Below are 20,893 nucleotides of genomic sequence, written 5' to 3' on the forward strand. Positions count from 1 at the left end.
TCCTGGGCTACACAAGAGGGAAAAGCAGTGGCAAAAGATTTGTGCAACTTCCTCCTGGCTGTGGCATTCTCTGAGGGAGATGCTGGAACAGCTTCCTGTGCATGAACACTCAGCTGGAAGCCTCACCAGGGTGCTCCAGAAGGCACAGAACACTGGGAGGAGGCAACTGCAAGGGATGCAACAGACACTCAGAAGCTAAACTGCCAGTCAGGGAGGAATCCTTAGCAGGGGTAGCCCTCAAGACACCCTGGGATCCACTGTGCTGTGGTTTTCATGGGCCAGGGGCCTCCACTCCACCAAGCACTTCTCACTTTGGGTCTCCAAAGAGAAGATGTGGCCCAGCAGCACTTTCCCCTTCTGCTTCTCCCTGTGTACAGCACACAGGCAGCATTTACTGCTTGCCTTGAACCCTGACCCTCTCCCAGCACCTCTCTGGGATCACAACTCCTGGAGTTTCTGTTTGGCTTTCAAAGCAGGCAGCTACAAACCACTCCAGCAGTAGGTCTGCAGAGGCAGGTTTGGAGGGGCTGGCATTGCCAAGCTGCCTGAGACAGCCAGACAAGGGACTCTGCTGGGAAGGCTTCACACCCTTTGCTCTCCCAGAGGTAAGACTTAAGAAGACAGGATTGATGGATTCAGGGGGGTTTTGCCTCAAAACTAGATCAAACTACCATGGAACAGAAGATTCTACACTGAAGTCCCTGAGATGCATCACTGTACTTGGAAGAGTCAACCAAGAACCTCTCCAAACACTAACTTCATATTTATTAGGAATGGGGGGTTGGGGGGAGCTGCAATCTTGTGGTTGACCAAACCCCCCCAGGCTGTCAAGGAGGCCAAAACACAGCAGGTCAGGGGTGCCTTTAAGCCTTAATTACCCCAAAATCATCATAAGGAATAATTAACCCAGCAGTCCACTCAGCTACTGCCAAAAGTGAGGAAGGAAGAGGGAGCCACTGACAACAAAGACACTGTTCAGAATTAACAGGGTTTGGCCTCAGTTTGTGTTCAGCCTCCTTCCCCCCTCCCCAGCCCCTACCCAGAGAGGGAATCCAGCCCAGAAAACTCCTTTGGGATGGACACAAAAGTTGAGATCCTTCCAGTACTTCAAAACAAAACAGCCCCAAACCCAACAGCAAAAGCTCCTCTCATTGGCAAGCTGCTTTGGGATCCACTGGACCCTGGAGCCAACTGGTCAGGAGTACTCCATCCACCTCCCCAAGCAGGCTCAGGTTTCCCTGCCAGTGAAGGGAATGTAAGGCACTGCAGATGAATGCTGTCAGGAATGCAAACCAGTGTGCTCCTCATGCACTGTGAAGAGCAGGTCCTCAGCAGCAGCTCTGCTGAATAAGGCACTAGAGACATGGCACATGGCACACAGCACCAGCTGGGGAGCTCCTGCTCAGCTCAGCTGCAGCAAGGCAGCTGCTGGGAGAGCTGAGTGCCTTCCCCCTTCCCTCCCCCCAGCCATTCCCTTAGACAAACACCACCACAAGGCACCTGGTTTGGTTTCTTACTGCTTTCTGGAGCTCCCAGGCTCTGCTGAGCCTGCAGCTGTCAGGACTACACTGAGAGCTTTGGATACCATCAGGAGTTCTCTTTGCAAGAGACTCCTCTAGAGAAGAAGAGTTTTTGCTTCAGCAAACCCCACTGCCAGTGGGTTCCTACCTGAGTAGCACTTAAGGTTTGTGTATTGCTGGTCAGAACAACTCCATGATGCAGCTGGGTGTAAGCAATTGCACTTTCCCAGTTCCTTCCCAGACCCCAAGCCCATTCCCAGTTAAATACTTGGTGCCCTTTCCTAAAGGGACCTTTGTAAGACAGCTGCAGAGAGGTAGCTAAGTGGCACCTGCCAATTGCTGCTCTTGGAGCTCTGCTCAGCCTTCACCTTCCCTGGAGGGATCTCCGTTTGGCTGGCAGGTGAGGTCACCACAGCCCAGGAGAGAACCTGATCTCCCTGAAAGCTAACAAGCATGGAGGGTACCCAAGAGACTCAGCCCCTGCAGGTGTGAGGCTGAGGAAGGTCTCCAGCCCCATGCCAGGCACGGGAGCAGCTTGCTGTGCAGCCCCCCTCAGATCAAGCCCACCATCCGGTCGATCTGCCTCATGTAGTTACTCTTCAGGGGCAGCAGGTACCTCCTCTCATCAGGAACCCTGTTGCACTGTGAACAGAGAGAGAGAGGCTCTGTGAGAGCTGGGACACACAGCCAGGCCAGCCCAACCCCTTCTGTGAGGGCTGGGACACACAGCCAGGCCATCCCAACCCCTTCTGTGAGAGCTGGGACACACAGCCAGGCCAGCCCAACCCCTTCTGTGAGAGCTGGGACACACAGCCAGGCCACCCCAACCCCTTCTGTGAGAGCTGGGACACACAGCCAGGCCATCCCAACCCTCCTGAGGCTCTGTGAGAGCTGGGACACACAGCCAGGCCAGCCCAACCCTCCTGGGGCTCTGTGAGAGCTGGGACACACAGCCAGGCCATCCCAACCCCTTCTGTGAGAGCTGGGACACACAGCCAGGCCATCCCAACCCCTTCTGTGAGAGCTGGGACACACAGCCAGGCCAGCCCAACCCCTCCTGAGGCTCTGTGAGAGCTGGGACACACAGCCAGGCCAGCCCAACCCCTCCTGGGGCTCTGTGAGAGCTGGGACACACAGCCAGGCCACCCCAACCCCTTCTGTGAGAGCTGGGACACACAGCCAGGCCATCCCAACCCCTTCTGTGAGAGCTGGGACACACAGCCAGGCCATCCCAACCCCTTCTGTGAGAGCTGGGACACACAGCCAGGCCATCCCAACCCCTTCTGTGAGAGCTGGGACACACAGCCAGGCCATCCCAACCCCTCCTGAGGCTCTGTGAGAGCTGGGACACACAGCCAGGCCAGCCCAACCCCTCCTGGGGCTCTGTGAGAGCTGGGACACACAGCCAGGCCATCCCAACCCCTTCTGTGAGAGCTGGGACACACAGCCAGGCCATCCCAACCCCTTCTGTGAGAGCTGGGACACACAGCCAGGCCATCCCAACCCCTTCTGTGAGAGCTGGGACACACAGCCAGGCCATCCCAACCCCTTCTGTGAGAGCTGGGACACACAGCCAGGCCAGCCCAACCCCTCCTGAGGCTCTGTGAGAGCTGGGACACACAGCCAGGCCAGCCCAACCCCTCCTGGGGCTCTGTGAGAGCTGGGACACACAGCCAGGCCACCCCAACCCCTTCTGTGAGAGCTGGGACACACAGCCAGGCCATCCCAACCCCTTCTGTGAGAGCTGGGACACACAGCCAGGCCATCCCAACCCCTTCTGTGAGAGCTGGGACACACAGCCAGGCCATCCCAACCCCTTCTGTGAGAGCTGGGACACATAGCCAGGCCATCCCAACCCCTTCTGTGAGGGCTGGGACACACAGCCAGGCCATCCCAACCCCTTCTGTGAGAGCTGGGACACACAGCCAGGCCAGCCCAACCCCTCCTGAGGCTCTGTGAGAGCTGGGACACACAGCCAGGCCATCCCAACCCCTTCTGTGAGAGCTGGGACACACAGCCAGGCCATCCCAACCCCTTCTGTGAGAGCTGGGACACACAGCCAGGCCATCCCAACCCCTTCTGTGAGAGCTGGGACACACAGCCAGGCCATCCCCACCCCTGGTGAGGCTCTGTGAGAGCTGGGACACACAGCCAGGCCATCCCAACCCCTCCTGAGGCTCTGTGAGAGCTGGGACACACAGCCAGGCCATCCCAACCCTTCCCAACCCCACAGCCCCCCCCCAGCACAGGGAGCTGTACCACCACCCATTTCAGTCCCACAAAGGCTTGCAGTGGTAGGGTGAGAGGGAATGGATTGAAGCTGGGAGAGGAGAGATTGAGACTGGAGATGAGGCAGAAGTTCTCAAGAGTGAGGCTGGGGAGAGCCTGGCACAGGCTGCCCTGGGAGGCTGTGGATGTGACTCTTCTCTGGAGGTGCTCAAGGCCAGGCTGGATGAGGCCCTGAGCAGCCTGGGCTGGTGGGAGGGGTCCCTGCCCGTGGCAGGGGGTTGGAGCTGGATTCATAGATTGGATGGAGTTGGAAGGGACCCTCCAAGGACATCTTGCCCAACCCCCCTGCAGTCAGCAGGGACACCTCCAACCAGAGCAGGCCACCCAGAGCCATGTCAAACCTGATCCTGACTGACTCCAGGGCCTCATCCTCACCTCTGGGCAACCTGTCCCAGGGTTTCACCACCCTCACTCTGCAGAGCTCCCTCCTTATGTCCAACCTCAATCTGCCCTGCTCCAGTCTCAAACCAGGATGATCTCTGAGGTCCATCCAAGCCAAACTGTTTCCTGAATCAAGTCCATGAATTCAGTCCCAGCTCTCTCTCCCTCTCTGCAAACTCAGAGCACAAAGCACACAAATGAACAGCAGAAGTGTTTTCCTCAGAGCAGGCTGCAAAGCTTCCAAACACACAGCAGCCTGCTGCAGCTTGTTACTCAACTGAGATTTCCTTCACTATGACAACTGTGAATGGGGAAAATAATGCTCTGGCCTTTTTCCCTCCCTGGAGGACTTGAAGGAGGAGGAAAGGAAGTCTGCAGGAAACTATTCAGAGGTTTACAAGAGAGTTCTGTGCTATAAGCTTCACTGGTTTGGGTGGTGATAGGCAGAGGATTGACAGCCTGGGAATCAGGGGGAGGGAATCAGAGGATATCTTTGGTTGAAAGAGAGCTTCAAGATCACCCAGAGAAGCAGAGCCAGCAGGGCCAGGGAGGGGATTCTCCCCCTCTGCTCTGCTCTGGTGAGACCCCCCCCGGAGCTCTGGGGCCAGGAAGGACCTGGAGGTGCTGGAAGGTGTCCAGGGAAGGGCCAGGAGGAGGAGCAGAGGGCTGGAGCTGCTCTGCTGTGAGCACAGCCTGAGGGAGTTGGGGTTGTGCAGGCTGGAGAGGAGAAGGCTCCAGGGAGACCTCCTTGTGGCCTTCCAGGATCTGCAGGGGGCTGCAGGAAAGCTGGGGAGGGACTTGTGAGGGTGTCAGGGAGGGACAGGACTGGGGGGGATGGAGCAGAACTAGAAGTGGGGAGATTGAGATTGGCTGTGAGGAAGAAGTTGTTCCCCATGAGGGTGGTGAGAGCCTGGCACAGGCTGCCCAGGGAGGTGGTGGAAGCCTCCTGCCTGGAGGTGTTTGCAGCCAGGCTGGAGGTGGCTGTGAGCAACCTGCTGTGGTGTGAGGTGTCCCTGCCCATGGCAGGGGGTTGGAGCTGGCTGAGCCCTGAGGTCCCTTCCAGCCCTGCCAGCTCTGTGACTCTCTGATACTCCAACTCCCCCAGCACTGCAAGCTCACCACTAAACCATGTCCCCCCTCAGCTGATGCCCAGCTGCACAGGGTCACCTGCAAATGCCTCACCACCATGCTGAGTCCAAACCACCTTTAAGTGCCCCTCTGCTGTCTCCTGTCTGGTGGGGCAAGACTGCAACATTTGAAGGGTAAAGGGGAAGGAATTTAAAGAAAGAAAGAAATGCACAAACTGATTGCTGCAAAATGCTTCCAAAAGCAGCCAAGGCTTCACCTCCACCACCAGCACCCTCCCATGCTCCTAATCCTTCCACAGAATCACACAATCAACCAGGTTGAAGAAGGCCTCAGAGATCATCAGGTCTAACTCATTACCTAACACCTCCTGACAACTAAACCAAGGCTCCAAGGGCCACATCCAAGCCTTTCTTGAACACCTCCAGGGACGGTGACGACTCCACCACCTCCCTGGGCAGCACATCCTAATGGCCAATTACTCTTTCTGGGAAGAACTTTCTCCTCACCTCCAGCCTAAACCTCCCCTGGCACAGCTTGAGACTGTGTCCTCTTGTTCTGGGGCTGCTTGCCTGGGAGAAGAGACCAACCCCCACCTGGCTACTTGTTTCAAGTAGCTGTAGAGAGCAAGAAGGTCTCCCCTGAGCCTCCTCTTCTCCAGGCTAAGCAACCCCAGCTCCCTCAGCCTCTCCTCTCAGGGCTGTGCTCCACACCTCTCCCCAGCCTTGCTGCCCTTCTCTGGACACATTCAAGTGTCTCATTCCACTGCTCCAAGAGTTTTCCACAAGCTCCCTTGTGGAAGAGCAAAGCTGTTGAGGAACCACCACAGGAGCTGCTCAGCTCTTTGGCCTTCCCGGAGGAAGCTCTGCCGAGCCCCGGAGCAACACTTCCAAAGGGCTCTTTCTGGTTTGAGTTTTCCTGCTGCCTAAGCCAAATCCCCCCCAGGTCCCCTCCACAGCAGCAGCCTGGTGCATTCCCTTACATTAGAGCTGAAGTTGAGGGTCTTGAAGTCGCTGGGTTTGGCCTTTGCTGCGCTGTCCTCTGCTGCAGGGAGGATGTCCTGCCAGAGGGAGTGGCGGAAGCGCTCGTCCACCGACACGACGTGCCCCTCGGTGGTGAACATGTACTTGTTGCCAGACTTGTGCAGTGGGTTCTCTTCATCAAACAACTGAACAGAGAGATGGGAGAGATGCTTCTGCTGTCTGTGCCAACAGCCCAGCAGCACCAAGTCCCAAGGCACCCGTCTGAGGGATGGGGTGGGATGGGGTGGACTGGAAGGGGCTGCGGTGAGTAGGTGGAGAGAGGTTCTCCTCCCCCTCTGCTCTGCCCTGCTGAGGCCTTAGCTGGAAAATAGTGTCCAGCTCTGGGCCCCTCAGGTCAAGAAGGGCCTCAAGGAAATGTCTGAAGGTGCTCCAGCCCTTGGATCATCTTTGTGGCCTCCTCTGGACTCACTCCAGCAGTTCTGTGTCCTTCTGCAGGACTGGAGGTGAGGTCTGAGCAGAGCCCAGCAGAGGAGCAGAATCCTCTCTCTCGCCCTGCTGCCCAGCACACCATCTGCACATCCTCTGACACACTCTGGGACCCAAATCCTTCCCTTGCTCAGAGCAGAGCTTCTGCTGCCAGTGTGCAGTTTGTGCATGCCCAGAGCTCCCTGGCAGGCACCTACCAGGTACAAGTACTTGCAGGTCTCACTGAGGAAGAAGCTTTCCATCCGATCCTCCTTCGTCTTCTCTACCACGTGGTGCAGCGTGGCATAGCCACACCTGCAAGAGCAGAGAGGAGTTGGGGTTCAGCTCCCACACAGTCTCATCTCAAAGCACTCCCCAGGTACTCCTCAACTTCAGCCAGCTCCAGCTGCCACCAGGGGTGAAGTTAAACTGGAGCAAGTGGGTTGCTGGTGCTCAGTGGCATTCTGGTGTGCAGGCACTGACCCTGGGGTGCACACAACCATCCTGCTTGGCAAAGCCCTTCCAGAGCACCAAATCCAACCACTCACCCTGCCAAGGCTGGGGCCAAACCCTGGCCCACAGCACCACATCTCTGCCTCCCTGAAACACCTCCACCACCTCCTTGGGCAGCCTGTTCCAGGCTTTGAGAACCCTTTCAGTGAAGAGGTTTCTTCTGATACCCAACCTGAGCCTCTCCTGGGGCAACTGGAGGCCATTTCCTCTCATCCTATCACTTGTTCCTTAGAAGAGACCAACCCCCACGTGGCTCCAGCCTCCTTTCAGGGAGTTGTGGAGAGCCAGAAGGTCTCCCCTCAGCCTCCTCCAGGCTGCACACCCCCAGTTCCCTCAGCTGCTCCTCCCCAGCCCCTTATCTATTCCATCCTGTGAATTTGTGTCTCAAAGCAGGAGGAACCTCCAGCACAGGTCACTTGCCCACAGTAAGCAGATGAGAAACTCAGGTCTGGAAGCCTGGTGCCATGCAAAGGTTTCTTGCTGAGCTATCTACTCCTCCCTCCACCAACACTTAGGAGGTGAGGAATCTCTTCCAGTGTGAGGGATGATCACTGAACTCCCCACTTAACTCTTTCCTGCTCCCCTATGGTTAGTACAAACCCACCTACAAAGGCAGGAAACATCAACAACTGAACCCAAGCTCACCATCTACCCTCTGCAAGAAGATCAGAGCCTCTCTGTCTTGAGGTCAAAGCTGCTGTGCAACAGCATCTTAGAGGCCACCCCTCCAGTCTTAAACACTAGAAGCCATGAGGTTAGAAACAGCCTTGCAGGATGCAGGGGCTGGGGGGAACCCAAACCTTCTACTTGGACCTGGTTGTAGCACTCTGAAAGCTAGCTCTGAACCTCTGAAGGTATGAAGCTGTCACTGGAGCAGAGCACTTCAGTTCTAGATGTGAAACAAATAACTGCTCAATAAATAACTCAGCACTGGTGGCTCTCCTGGAGGGTTTGCTGGTGGAGCCACATGTGGGAGCTTGGATCCTAGACAGCATTTCTATGCCAAATGTAACACAGCAGTGGGAGAAGGCAAAGGACATCAAAGACTGACTTGGCTTTTGTGTACTTTTCCAAACTCTGCAGAATATCCATCCCCACATGCAAGTAGAATGGGTTCTTTGTGGCCTAAAGGAAGACAAGAGAGACAGGAGTCAGAGGCAGCAAGTTCTGAAGGACACAACAAAGCACAGAATGGTCTGGTTTGGAAGAGACCCCCAAAGCTCCAAGCCCCTTGCACTCAGCAGGGACATCCTCCACCAGAGCAGGCTGCTCAGAGCCTTCTCCAGCCTCACCCTGAAGATCTCCAGAGATGGAGCCTCAGGCACCTCCCTGGGCAGCCTGCTGCAGTGTTCCAGCAGCCTCCTGCTGCAGAACTTGTTGCTCACATCCAACCTCAGTCTGCTCTGCTCTCATCTCAAACCATTGCCCCTGGTCCTGTCCCTGCAGGCCTTTGGGAGCAGTCCCTCTGCAGCCTTCTTGGAGCCCCTTCAGGTACTGGCAGGCTGCTATTAGGTCTCCCTGGAGCCTTCTTTTCCCCAGGCTGAACACCCCCAGCTCCCTCAGCCTGTGCTTGTAGCAGAGCTGCTCCAGCCCCCTGAGCATTTTCATGGCCTCCTCTGAACTCTCTCCATCAGGTCCAGGTCCTTCCTGTGTGGAGAGCTGGACACAGCCCTGCAGGTGAGGTCTCAGCAGAGCAGAGGGGCAGGATCCCCTCTCTCCATCTCTGGCCATGCTGCTCTGGATGTAGCCCCAAGGCCTATCAGCATCAGTTCCTTAAGTATTAAACTTATCTTCATAGGAGCCTGACTTAGATTCCTCCATGCAGGCTCCCACCCTGAGTGTAAATCCTAATGAAACCTGGAGTAAATCCCTGACTCTCTGACAGCCAGGAAGCTCTTGGAGTTCAGAGGATCTCCTGCCAGCTGGAGGCTGTGCCCAGACAACAGAGCAAGGAAAGCTCTTACATTTACTTCCAGAGTCACCAATCTCTGCCCTCTAAAACTCTGCCAGCTGATTCTGGAAAGGTTCCTCAGTCTCACTTTGGCCTTTTCAAGCAAACAACATCCCCTAGTGCCTGAGCTGAGGCCCCCGGGTGAGCCCAGGCAGCTCGTGAGGCACATCCCTGGTGGGCCAGGGGCAGAAAAAGGCACCCCCTGAACAAAGCCACTGCAAGCTGAGCAAAGGCAAGTACCTGATACAGAAGGTATGTGGACTCCACCAGCTCTGGCCTCAGGGGGTAGAAGGGAACATCTGGGGCTTGCAGCTGCCAGTTGTACCTCTCGGGCAGAGCTCCGTAGCGCTTCCAGATGGCGTAATAAAAAGCGTGGAGACAAATGGCATCTTCCACATCTCCTATCAACACCTGGGCACAACAACAGCCACAAACAGCCATGCTCAGCCCTGCCAGACACCAAACTGCTTTCTGCTCTCCACAGGAGAAGGCCCTGTCATAGAACACTCCCCTCACAAGGCAAGACTGAAAGAAAACCAAACCCCAAAGCCCCAAGGTGATGGATTCACAGAATGGGTTGGGATGGGAGGGACCCTCAAGATCACCTACTTGCAGCCTGCCACTAGAACAGGCTGCTCAAGGCCTCATCCCACCTGGCCTTGAACACCTCCAGGGAAGGGGCAGCCACAAGATCATTGGAACAGGTTGCCCAGGGAGGTGCTGGAAGCCTCACCTCTGGAGACATTCCTGGTCAGGCTGGATGGGGATCTGAACAGCCTGCTCTAGCTGGAGGTGTCCCTGCTGACTGCAGGGGGTGGGACTGGATGACCTCTAGAGAGGCAACAGAGAACCTCTGTTCCTTCCAACCAAGTGCATTCTATGATACTGTGATCATCAAGTCCAACCACAAACCCAGCACTGCCAGCTCACCACTGAGCTATGGCCCTCAGCACCACATCTCCAGGGCTTTGGAACCCCTCCAGGGATGGGGACTCTGCCCTGGGCAGCCTGGGCCACAGCTTGACAATGCTTTTGGGGAGGAAAATCTTCCTCATGTCCAACCTAAACCTCCCATGGTGCAACTTGAGGCTGTTTACTCTCATCCTATCACTTGTTCCTTGGGAAAAGAGAACAACCTCCACCTGACTCCAACCTCCTCTTAGGGAGTTGTAATGAGGCCTCCCTTCAGCCTCCTCTTCTCCAGACTGAACACCCCAGTCCCCTCAGCTGCTCCTCCCCAGCCCTGTTCTCCAGACCCTTCCCCTGCTTTGCTGCCCTTCTCTGAACCCACTGCAGGCCCCTGATGTCCTCCTTGGAGCGAGGAGCCCAGGAGTGCCCCCAGTACTGAAGGTGTGCTGCAGCTGTGTACCTGTAGTCCAGGGAAAAAGGCTTGCAGGGAGTCAATCCAGGTGTTCATCAGCTGGCCTGTGAACATGTTGACGTTGACATAGAGAGGAGGGTCACCTTCACCTTCATTGCAGGCTTCTCGACTGCCAAGAACAACAGGGGTGTGGTGGTGTCAATGTTCCCTGCCTTACAACCAGAGGCACCTTTCACCCCACAGCACTGCCACCAGCACAGGCAAGGAGCCACAGGCACCTCAAGCCAAGATCAGAACCACCAAAACTGGACAGAGCTTTGCTGCCAGTGAGGGTGGGGAGACACTGGAGCAGGTTGTGGCTGCCTCCTCCTGGGAGGTGCTCAAGGCCAGGCTGGATGAGGCCTTGAGCAAGCTGGGCTGGTGGGAGGTGTCCCTGCCCATGAACTGGATGACCTTTAAGGCCCCTTCCAACCCAAACCATTCTGTGAAGCTATGAATGAAATAAGACTTCTGTTTGGATTTTAAAGGGAAAGAGGAAAACCTGAACACAACTTCTGCAGGAGAGCACAACACAAAGCACCATCAGACCTCCTCCTGCTGGAGTGCTCACTGCTTCAGGCATTGCTACTCATCTAAGCCAGCTTACCCTCTTCTCAAGTGGCTCTGAATGTTCCTGTAAGCATCATTGAACATCTCCAAGTCCTCCCTTTCTCCAAAGAGGATGTAAGACTTCAGCAGGTACTCGTAGAACGAATCTGACCCCGCTCCCAGGCCACTCTGCTTTCCAACCCAGTGCCCAGTTTGGATATTCACAACATTTCCTTTCAGAACAGACAAAAGAAAAGACCAAAACAAACCCCCAAAGCTTAGTCAGAAGTCACCAAGCAGCTCAAACAGTCAGGAAGAACAACTCAGACATATTATATTACACCTTTAAAGAGTCTCAGGGTGGGATGAGCAGCAAAGGTTGCCACCAAAACTCAAGTGTTGGAGTGCAGGCATCCAAGGAGCTGCTTCAAGTCAAGTTTCAGTCATCTGAATTTTGTTAGTGGGGAATAAAAATGCAAGAACTCCAGTTTCATGTCCCAGTTTCATGAAGAGTTTGTCTTTGGAACCCTGGACCCCAAGAAGTCCTTTTAATACTTCATTTGTTCTAGGGAATTGCCAAGACAAACACTTCATAAAGTGGAACTTCATAAAGAAGTTGTCTTTGGAACCCTGGGCCCCAAGAGGTCACTCAGACACTTCATTTTCCCTAGGAAACCCCAAAGACAAATGCAAGAACTCCAGTTTCATTTCCCAGTTTCATGAAGAGTTTGTCTTTGGAACCCTGGGCCCCAAGAGGCCACTCAGATACTTCATTTTTGCTAGGAAACCCCAAAGACAAATGCAAGAACTCCAGTTTCATTTCCCAGTTTCATAAGAGTCTGTCTTTGGAACCCTGGGCCCTCAAGAGGCCACTCAGACCTCTCATCCTTGGTAAGAAATGACAAAGTGCCATCTGGCCAGCAGACCCCAGGAGCACAGAACAGCTACAGAGGAAGCAGGCTGACAAGATTGATGACACTTGGAAGAAGCCTATGGCACAGTGACATTCTGCTCCAGGAGACTGAGGAAGCTTGAGACCTGGAGCCACTCAGGAGAGCATCACCTCAGAGATTACCTAGCAGTCCAGTGTTGTTGCTCCTGAGACTCCAGAGGGCTTTGACAGCTCTCCTGGCCACCCATTCAAAGGTGGAATCCCCAAGCAGCCTGCTGAGGATGCCAAACTCCACCAGCAAGGAACCAGCTCCTGCAGTGCACGTTTCATTGTGGCTGTCTGGAGGCACTCCCTTCTTCAGGTTGACCTGGGAAGGAGGCAAGAAGTCAGGCAGGCTGCAGCTCAGGCAGGTGTGCCCCCAGCTGCACTCTTTCATTTCTCATAAAGTCCTTTTAGCAGGTTTTTGGGGTTGGTTTATGGGTTTGTGGGGTTTTTTTTTGCAGTGTGGAGTGTGAAGTGTGGATGCAGTTAGAGAGCCACACTTACAAAGTCAGTGTTTCACTGCCTGGTCTAAAAGCTGCCCTGAAATTCAGCTTCCAACTTTCTAACATGAGATTCAAGGTGGGAAATCCTGATTTTGCTACCCTTCTACTTGCTAATCCTTCCAAATTCCACTCCACCTTGTCAGCTTTTCCACCAAACACTCAGGTTCCTCCAGGGGTGGTGCAAGTGCTGCTGCTCCTCACTTAGCACTCTTCAAACCCAGACTCTCCTCACTCAATGCTCCTCAGCTTCCCCACACCACAAGCTGCTGAAGGAAGTTCCACCAGCCTCAAGGGCTCCCCCAGACTGAACAGGAGTGGAAGTTCATGGGTTTGGATGATTCTTCACCAAGGAGAAGGGGTGATGGCTTCAGACTGGGAAGAAGCTGGATTTAGATTAGGCCTTGGGAAGAAATTCTTCCCCAGAAGGGTGGTGAGGCACTGGAACAGGCTGTCCAGGGACACTGTGGAGGCTCCAAGCTTGGAAGGGTTGAAAGCCAGGTTGGATGAGGCCTTGAGCAAGCTGCTCTGGTAGGAGGTGTCCCTGCACGTGGCAGAGGGGTGGAACTGGATGATTTTTAAGGTCCTTTCCAACCCACTCTGTGGTGTGCACATCCTGGCACGGAATTCCCGCTGCAGGAGAGGTGGAGCAGCGCTGGTGGATGCCTCATCCCCCTGCTCACTTACCCGAGGATATGGAATGCCAGTCTTGGTGTTCTCAAAGGCTGGCAGCAGTCTCACTGCCAGGTCATGAGCCATGTGCAAGAGCTCATTGTCATAATCCTTAATGGTCATGTCTCCAAAGGGCTGTCTGCTGTCTGTGATTATGATGTGGGCAGAAAGGAGGCTTCCCAAAACCCTAGGGGGAAAGGGAAAGAGCTTCAGTTTCACAGAACAGAATCAGAGGATGCTTTGGACTGAAAGGGACCTTAAAGCTCATCTGAAGTTCTTCAGTTCCACCACTCTCCTGCTCTACAAAAGCATCACTTTGTCCACCTTACAGGCACTACTGCTCTGCTTGTAGCCCTACCAGTAATGAAAACATCCAGAAGCCACACTGCTTGTCCCTCTCAGTACTCCCCAAAGCCCCAGTTCTGCATAACTCAGAATCACAGAATTGTTTGGGCCGGAAAAAACCCAAAGATCATCACAAAGGGCTCTGAGATCATCACAAATGGCTCTGAGATCATCTCAAAGGGCTCTGAGATCATCTCAAAGGGCTCTGAGATCATCACAAATGGCTCTGAGATCATCACAAAGGGCTCTGAGATCATCTCAAAGGGCTCTGAGATCATCTCAAAGGGCTCTGAGATCATCACAAATGGCTCTGAGATCATCACAAATGGCTCTGAGATCATCTCAAAGGGCTCTGAGATCATCTCAAAGGGCTCTGAGATCATCACAAATGGCTCTGAGATCATCACAAAGGGCTCTGAGATCATCTCAAAGGGCTCTGAGATCATCACAAATGGCTCTGAGATCATCTCAAAGGGCTCTGAGATCACCTCCCTGGAGGTGTTCAAGGCCAGGCTGGAAGAGGCACTGAACAACCTGGTCCAGTGGAAGGTGTTCCAATGGCAGGGGGGTCAGAACTGGATGATCTCCAAGGTCCTTTCCAACCCAAACCATTCCAGGAACCTCTGAACCACCAAGTCCAACCATGTTTACCTCACCCAGTTTCTCCTTACAACTTCCCAGGTCTCTTTGTGAGTGAAAAGCTCCTTACTCCTGCAAAAGGGGGTCAAGGGTGGGATATAAACTTCAGTGCTGAGAAAAACCCAAGCCTAGAGAAGCAAAACAGCAACTGAACAAGGACCAAGACCTTCAGAAAATGGGACTGTCTAAAATCCAACTGTCTTCAGCTCAGCTGCAGGATGGGCAGGGCTTGCTTGTCATCTGGAATGAAAGTGAAAGTTTACCCAAAAGGAAAGCAAAAGGGGGGAAACCTTTGCCAGCAGTGTGCAAGCCAAAGGCAGGGACCTCAGCCACCATCCACTCCAACCTGCCTGCCATGGGCAGGGACACCTCTCAGCTACACTCAGCTGCTGAGGCCTCATCCAGCCTGGCCTTGAACACCCCCAGGCAGGAGGCAGCCACAGCCTCCCTGGGCAGCCTGTGCCAGAGCCTCATCATCCTTACACTGAACAACTTCTTCCTCAGCTCCAAACCATTCCCCCTTGGCCTGGCTCCAGACACCCTCAGGAAAAGTCCTTCTGTAGCCTTCCTGCAGGATCCCTTCAGGTCCTAGCAGGCAGCTCTAAGGTCCCTCTGGAGTCTTCTCCTCTCCAGGCTGAACACCCCCAGCTCCCTCAGCCTGTGCTCACAGCAGAGCTGCTCCAGCCCTTGGATCACCTCTGTGGCCTCTTCTGGATTCCCTCCAGCAGCAGCTCTGTGTCCTTCTCCTGCTGGGGACCCCAGAACTGGAGCAGTATTTGAGGTGAGCTCTTAACAGAGCAGAGTAAATTCTAATGTCCATTAAAACCCCAAAAGGTTCATGGAACAACTCTGGAATGAAGTCTGGCAGGCCAGGATTTCATTTGGGCTCTCCTATTGCATACAGACCAAGTCTCTAACCTGCTTTAAAGATGGCAGGTTGGACCTGGATGATCCTTAAGGTCCCTCCCAGCCCCAAGCATGCTATGAATCCAGGGATCCAAGAGTGACCTACCTGATTGTTGCCTCAAAAACTTGGACTGTTGAGTCTTTGTCAAAGGAAACTGTGTCAATCACCAGCCTCACTGCCTTCTGGAATTCTGAGGAGTTCCCCATTACCTTGTACAGAAAAACAAAGTTGTTTAGTTCAGCTGTTGCTACACAAGAGGGCTGGAGGAGCTCACAGCTGCAACCACCACTTAGATCTTGGAATCATAGAATTGTCAGGGCTGGAAGGGAGCTCAGGGCTCAGCCAGCTCCAACCCCCTGCCATGGGCAGGGACACCTCACACCACAGCAGGTTGCTCACAGCCACCTCCAGCCTGGCTGCAAACACCTCCAGGCAGGAGGCTTCCACCACCTCCCTGGGCAGCCTCTGCCAGGCTCTCACCACCCTCCTGGGCAACAACTTCCTCACAGCCAATCTCAATCTTCCCACTTCTAGTTTTGCTCCATCCCCCCCAGTCCTATCCCTCCCTGACACCCTAAAGAACTACAGGCAGAGTACTCTGAGTTCAGGCTAAAAAAAACCACTTTCCAGGAAGCTCTCATCCCACTGGTATGAGAAACTGCAGCTAAAGAGGACACCCACAAAGAAATCCTTTCAGCTGCTTCACCAACCTGTGGACACTTCCACCCCCAGGATCACAGAATCACAAAATGGGTTGGGTTGGAAGGGAGCTCCAAAGCTCATCCAGTCCAACCCCCCCAGCAGGGATATCCTCATCTAGAGCAGGGTGCTCAGAGCCTTCTCCAGCCTCACCTTGAGTATCAACAGGGATGGAGCCTCAAGCACCTCCCTGGGCAGCCTGCTGCAGTGTTCCAGCAGCCTCCTGGGGCAGAGCTTGTTCCTCACACCCAATCTCAATCTGCTCTGCTCTCATTTCAAACCATTGTCCCTGGTCCTGTCCCTGCAGGCCTTTGGGAACAGTTCCTCTGCAGCCTGCTTGTAGCACCCTCCAGGCACTGGCAGGCTGCTCTAGGGTCTCCCTGGAGCCTTCCCTTCTCCAGGCTGAACACTCCCAGCTCCCTCAGCCTGTCCTCATAGCAGAGGTTCTCCAGTCCCCTGATCACCTTTGTGGCCTCCTCTGGACCCTCTCCATCAGGTCTAAGTCCTTCCTGTGTTGAGGGCTCCAGAGCTGGCCACAGTACTCAGCTGAGGTCTCAGCAGAGCAGAGGGACAGAATCACCTCTTTGACCTGCTGGCCACACTGGTTTTGATGGAGAGAAAGAGGCTGAGGGGAGACCTCATTCTCTGCAACTCCCTGAAAGGAGGCTGGAGGCAGGTGGAGGTTGGTGTCTTCTCCCCAGGAAGAGGTGGCAGGATGAAAAGGACCAGCCTCAAGTGTGTAAGGACAGCTTCAGGAACGATTGCTTCCCCAGAAGGGTCGTTAAGCCCTGGCACAGCCTGCCCAGGCTGAGTCATCACCCCTGGAGGCATTTCAAAGCCATGCAGGGGTGGTGCTGAGGGACATGGCTTAGCAGTGCATTTGCAGTGTCGGGTTAATGGTTGGACTTGATGACCTCAGAGGTCTTTTCCTGCCTCAAGGATTCCAGGAGTCTTCAAGTCTGTGATGAGCAATGACAGGAAGGCAGCTGCTGAGCCAGGCAGCACAGCTCCCCAGCTGCTGTTTCACTTCAAACCAAGCTCCTCCTCAGTTCCTGCTTTCAGTTCTGCTGAAGGCTGCCAGGTTCAGCTGGACAGCCAACATCTCCTCACCACAGAGCTGGGATTCCATCACAGCAACCTGAAGCATTTCACAGCACAGCCCTTGCTCTCCCCTTGCACTAGAGGAGAGAAATGCACCACCAATCCACTGCATCAACCAGCCCTGACGCTCCAGGAGGCCAAGGGTCTGCCTGGCTGCACAAATGAGACCAAGGACAGCTGAAGGGGTCTCCAAAAACCAAAAGGAGATGAAGCAAGGGGGACCATGGAGCCATGGCACCACAGTGCTGGTGCTACTAACAGAAATCTGAGCTGCTGCTCACAGGAGCCTCAAAGGATGCTCTGTTGGAAGAGGTGAGCAGCAGCTTGACAGCTCCTTCCCCCCCTTCCTTTCCCCACTCTTCCTATGGATCTCTGTGTTGGTCAGGCTCTCCTTGCCAAGCAGAACAAGCAGAGCTCTCACACTCACCCTGAACAAGACAAGCTCTCCTCCTAACCTATCTCTCAGCAACTCAAGCAGGTCCCAGATCAAATCCACCCTTCCTCAACACCAGAGTGCTAGCAGCATCCTGACACAGATCTCACCTGAGCCCAAAAGGACTTCAGCTCTTTTGGAAACCACAGAATGCTTTGGGTTGGAAGGGACCTTTAAGGGTCCTCTAGTCCAGCTTCTCAGCCTCTGATGGTATGTCTTCAAGCTCTCTTGCCCCTTATCAAGTCCTCTAAACCCTGCAGGTTTAACTCATGATCCAGCAGCACCTTCTCCTCAGAAGTGAAAGGTGCAACAACCTCTCAAACTGTGAGACCTTTCCCTTGAGGCTGTTGATTAGGATCTCAGCTGCTCCCTCACCACACCACCTCACCTGCTCCTCAGGTGAAGGATCAATCTCTGCCCCTGTCAGCAGCTCTGCATGAAAGCTCAGCACTTCCTGCATTAACAGCTTCCACACACAAGGACTAAGCAGCACTGCTCCCCTGGCAGGTCCTTGGAAAACACTCTGGAGTAACTTCCCCCACTTTGAAGCTTTCTGTTGCCATCTTTCAACCTCTCACCAAGTTTCTGTACCGAGTGGCCCTTTGCTTCAGCTCCACAGGGTTTGAGGGCTCTGTAAACACGAAGCCTGTTCAAGAGATCAGATCTGCTGTGGTGCTAAGGTCAACCTCAGAGCCAGGGACAGTACCAGCATTGTTCAAAAGGACAGGGGGAAAAAACCAACTCCATGCTGCACTGCATCTTCATTTCTCCCTTTAACTCTTTCCTCCCAAGGCTGCTCCAGCACACTGCCTGCTGCTGACAGCTCATGAGCACACTCCACCCTAATCCAACCATCTCCCAACCAAGACCTGCCACTTCACACCCTTCTAACCTGCTGTTCCACAGCACAGCAAGCTTTGACTCCCCGTTTCCCACAGCAGGGCTGGGAACACACCACCTGGTGAACTGCAGCAGTGCTGCTTTCACTGCTACAGCTGCACCAGCAGAGTGGAGCAAGAGCAACAGGGCAAGAGGGAGCGACCTCAGGTAGCAGCAGGGGAACTTTAGGTTGGACATGAGGAACAATTTCTTCCCCAGAAGGGTTCTCAAGCCCTAGCACAGGCTGCCAGGCACTGGTGGAGCCCCATCCCTGGAGGGGTTTCAATGCCCTGGAGATGTGGTGCTGAGGGCCATGGCTCAGGGGTGAGCTGGCAGTGCTGGGTTATGGAATGGAAGTGATGGTCTCTTCCTACCCAAAGGATTCTGAGGTGGACTCATGCACACCCAGGAGCATCTGGAGCTGCTCACCTCCCAAAGCCTCCCATCAGCTGCCTTTCAGGCACTAACACTGCAAAGGCTCTCCCTTCAGAGTTCAGTTAGCGACAGAGCTACCCTGTGGCAGCACAGCCCAGCCACGGTCAAGTACCTTAGAGCCCATTCACAACACTCAGTTTCCTCACGCTGACCCAAGCGCAGGCAGCGGCTCCAGCGCTTCCCCAAGTGCAGGCAGCGCTGCCCAGGCCAGCCCCGAGGCTCCTTCGGAGCGCGGCCAAGGAGCGGCGAGGTCCTGAGAGCCCCAGCAAGCCCTGCAGGCGACCCCCCAGCCCCGGGGCCCCACCGAGGCCTCACCGCCAGCGTGTCCAGGGCGTCGATCAGGGTCAGCGAGTAGTTCCCCAGCACGTCGTTGATGTTGAGGTTGGAGCTGCAAGAGACCAAAGCGAGCCTCAGGCAGGGCAGCGCCCGGGCCCGGCCCAGCCCCCCCGGCCCGCCCTGCCCTGCCGACTCACGGGTCGTGGCGGTCGGGCCCCCGCCCGCGGCAGTGCAGCGGGTCCAGCTCGTCGCGGGGGAAGGCGTGCTGCATGTAGCTGTCGTAGCCGAAGACGAACATCCCGCGGGCGGCATCGCGCAGCCGGGCCCGCAGCTGCGGCGGGAAGGCTCCGCTGTAGCGCCGCTCGTACTCGTCAGCCCCCGCCGCCCCGCCGAGCCCGCCCGCCCGCAGCAGCGAGCCCCAGTGCGAGGAACCGGGGTGGCCGGCGGCGGCGGCGGGCGGGCCGGGAAGGGCGGGCGGCGGAGGGAAGGGGAAAGGGAAGCGGCGGCGCAGGCAGAGGCCGGGCGCCAACGCGGGCAGCAGGGTCAGCAGCGCCTGCAGCCCCAGCCTCAGCAGCAGCAGCCCCAGCACCAGCGCCCGCCATTGCATGGTCGCGCCGCGATCATAGTTTAAAGCGGCCGCTCCGCTGCCCCGCCCGCTCGGCAGCTGCCCCCGCGCTCCGCCGCGCCGCGACCCCTTTAACGGAGGAAGGGGAGCGCCCACAGAGGCCGGAACGGCGCCCGCCCCGCCGCGTTCCTATTGGCCGAGGCGACGCGGAGGGTGGAGCCGGCCGGCCGTCATTGGGTGAGAAGAGACGCCAATCAGCGGCCGGGCCATCAGACGGGCGAGGCGGGGCAGGCGAGGGCGGGACAAAAGGCTCCCAGGGCTGGCGTGGCACGACCGGGGAGGAGCCCCCAGTGGCAGTCCCGCCCCGACCAAGGGGTCAGGCCGCGGCCTCACCCGGGACACAGGGCCCGGCCTGCTTCGGGTCAGACTGTCAGGCCAAGGGCTCGGGCCTAGGCCCGGGCCCTGCCTGCACCTGGCAACCAGGGGCTGGCTGGGCATAGCCCTGAGGGGAGGCAGAGAACTCAGCCCTGCTGCTGTTCCGCCAGGGTGAAGTGAAAAACGAGAAACGAGGTTCAAACAGACCCACGAAAATCAACCATTCGAGTACCGTTTGTGCTCCCTTCCTCCTGCGCCGCCGCCTACCCCACAGACAGCAGCAGAGGTCCTCGCTGTGGCCTGCGGCAGTGAGCCAGCTCTGGGGAGCACTGCTCCAGCGGCCGGGGGAGCACTCAGCCTTCCTGCTTGCCTGGGGCAGAGGTGGGCAGGAGGCAGGGAGGGAGGGCAGCATCCCGGGGAAGCCGTGCCACACTCCCGGGCCAGGAAAGGCCAAAACAGGAGGCAGGGCTTCCCGTGGCAGAGCAGCAGAAGCGACAACCAAAGCACTCCAAGAGCAGGATGGAACAGGAGCAGGGGCTGCGAGTGCAGCAGCACGGAGCTCACTGCAACCAGTGCCTGCTGAAGGGCAAAGGACAAGCTCCAAGGCAGCAGCACGGAGGAGCTGACAGATGCCACCTGCAAACCGCAGCTACAGAAGGAAGAACAGGGGCAGGCAGTGCTGATGAAAAACAAAAGCTCTCAAAGCCAGTTAAAAAGAACAGAAATCAGTCAAGGAAGTGCAGCTGGGGGAAGAAATCTCTCCCAGCTGCCCCAGAAACCTCAACAGCATCACGAGTAACTGTGGTTGTAAGCATGACTGCTTCATCTCTGAGCTAAGGGCTGCTGTCCACTCCAGAGGGACATGCTCTTAGCCATCAAGTATGACTTCTTACAGAGAAATGTGACAGAAATTAGGAAGATGCCTAAGCAGCAGGGGGGGGAAATAAAGATTTGTGCAGAGACAGACAAACAGACATCAATCATTTGTCTTCAGGCTGTGCTTCACACGTGCAGGACTCACATCTTGCTGTTTCCC

At 55.7% G+C, this 20,893-nt stretch overlaps 1 protein-coding gene across 1 annotated transcript; it reads right to left on the bottom strand.

Moving 5' to 3' along the window:
• Positions 1-744: 744 nt before the first annotated feature.
• On the bottom strand, positions 745-19,606 carry EDEM1 (ER degradation enhancing alpha-mannosidase like protein 1). The gene is made up of 12 exons (XM_068157755.1): positions 19,115-19,606; positions 18,957-19,029; positions 15,200-15,303; positions 13,219-13,390; positions 12,173-12,356; positions 11,156-11,330; positions 10,558-10,678; positions 9,429-9,599; positions 8,289-8,362; positions 6,943-7,039; positions 6,259-6,444; positions 745-2,162 (listed from the first exon to the last, which is right to left on the bottom strand). Exons 1-12 carry the CDS (start codon positions 19,522-19,524, stop codon positions 2,073-2,075), a joined length of 1,857 nt encoding a protein of 618 aa, XP_068013856.1. The 5' UTR covers positions 19,525-19,606; the 3' UTR covers positions 745-2,072.
• Between the last annotated feature and the right edge of the window lie 1,287 nt (positions 19,607-20,893).

The sequence above is a fragment of the Melanerpes formicivorus genome, unplaced genomic scaffold (assembly GCF_026170545.1).
Source record: "Melanerpes formicivorus ecotype bairdi unplaced genomic scaffold, bMelFor1.0.p_v2 SCAF_38, whole genome shotgun sequence".
NCBI lineage: Eukaryota > Metazoa > Chordata > Aves > Piciformes > Picidae > Melanerpes > Melanerpes formicivorus.

Coding starts and splice junctions, on each gene's coding strand:
- EDEM1 (XM_068157755.1), bottom strand. CDS start 19,524: ATGCAATGGCGGGCGCTGGTGCTGGGGCTGCTGCTGCTGAGGCTGGGG. Junction 13,391..15,199: donor GTTTTTGAGGCAACAATCAG/GTAGGTCACTCT, acceptor CTTTCCCCCTAG/GGTTTTGGGAAGCCTCCTTT. Junction 12,357..13,218: donor CTGGCATTCCATATCCTCGG/GTAAGTGAGCAG, acceptor CCTCCTTCCCAG/GTCAACCTGAAGAAGGGAGT.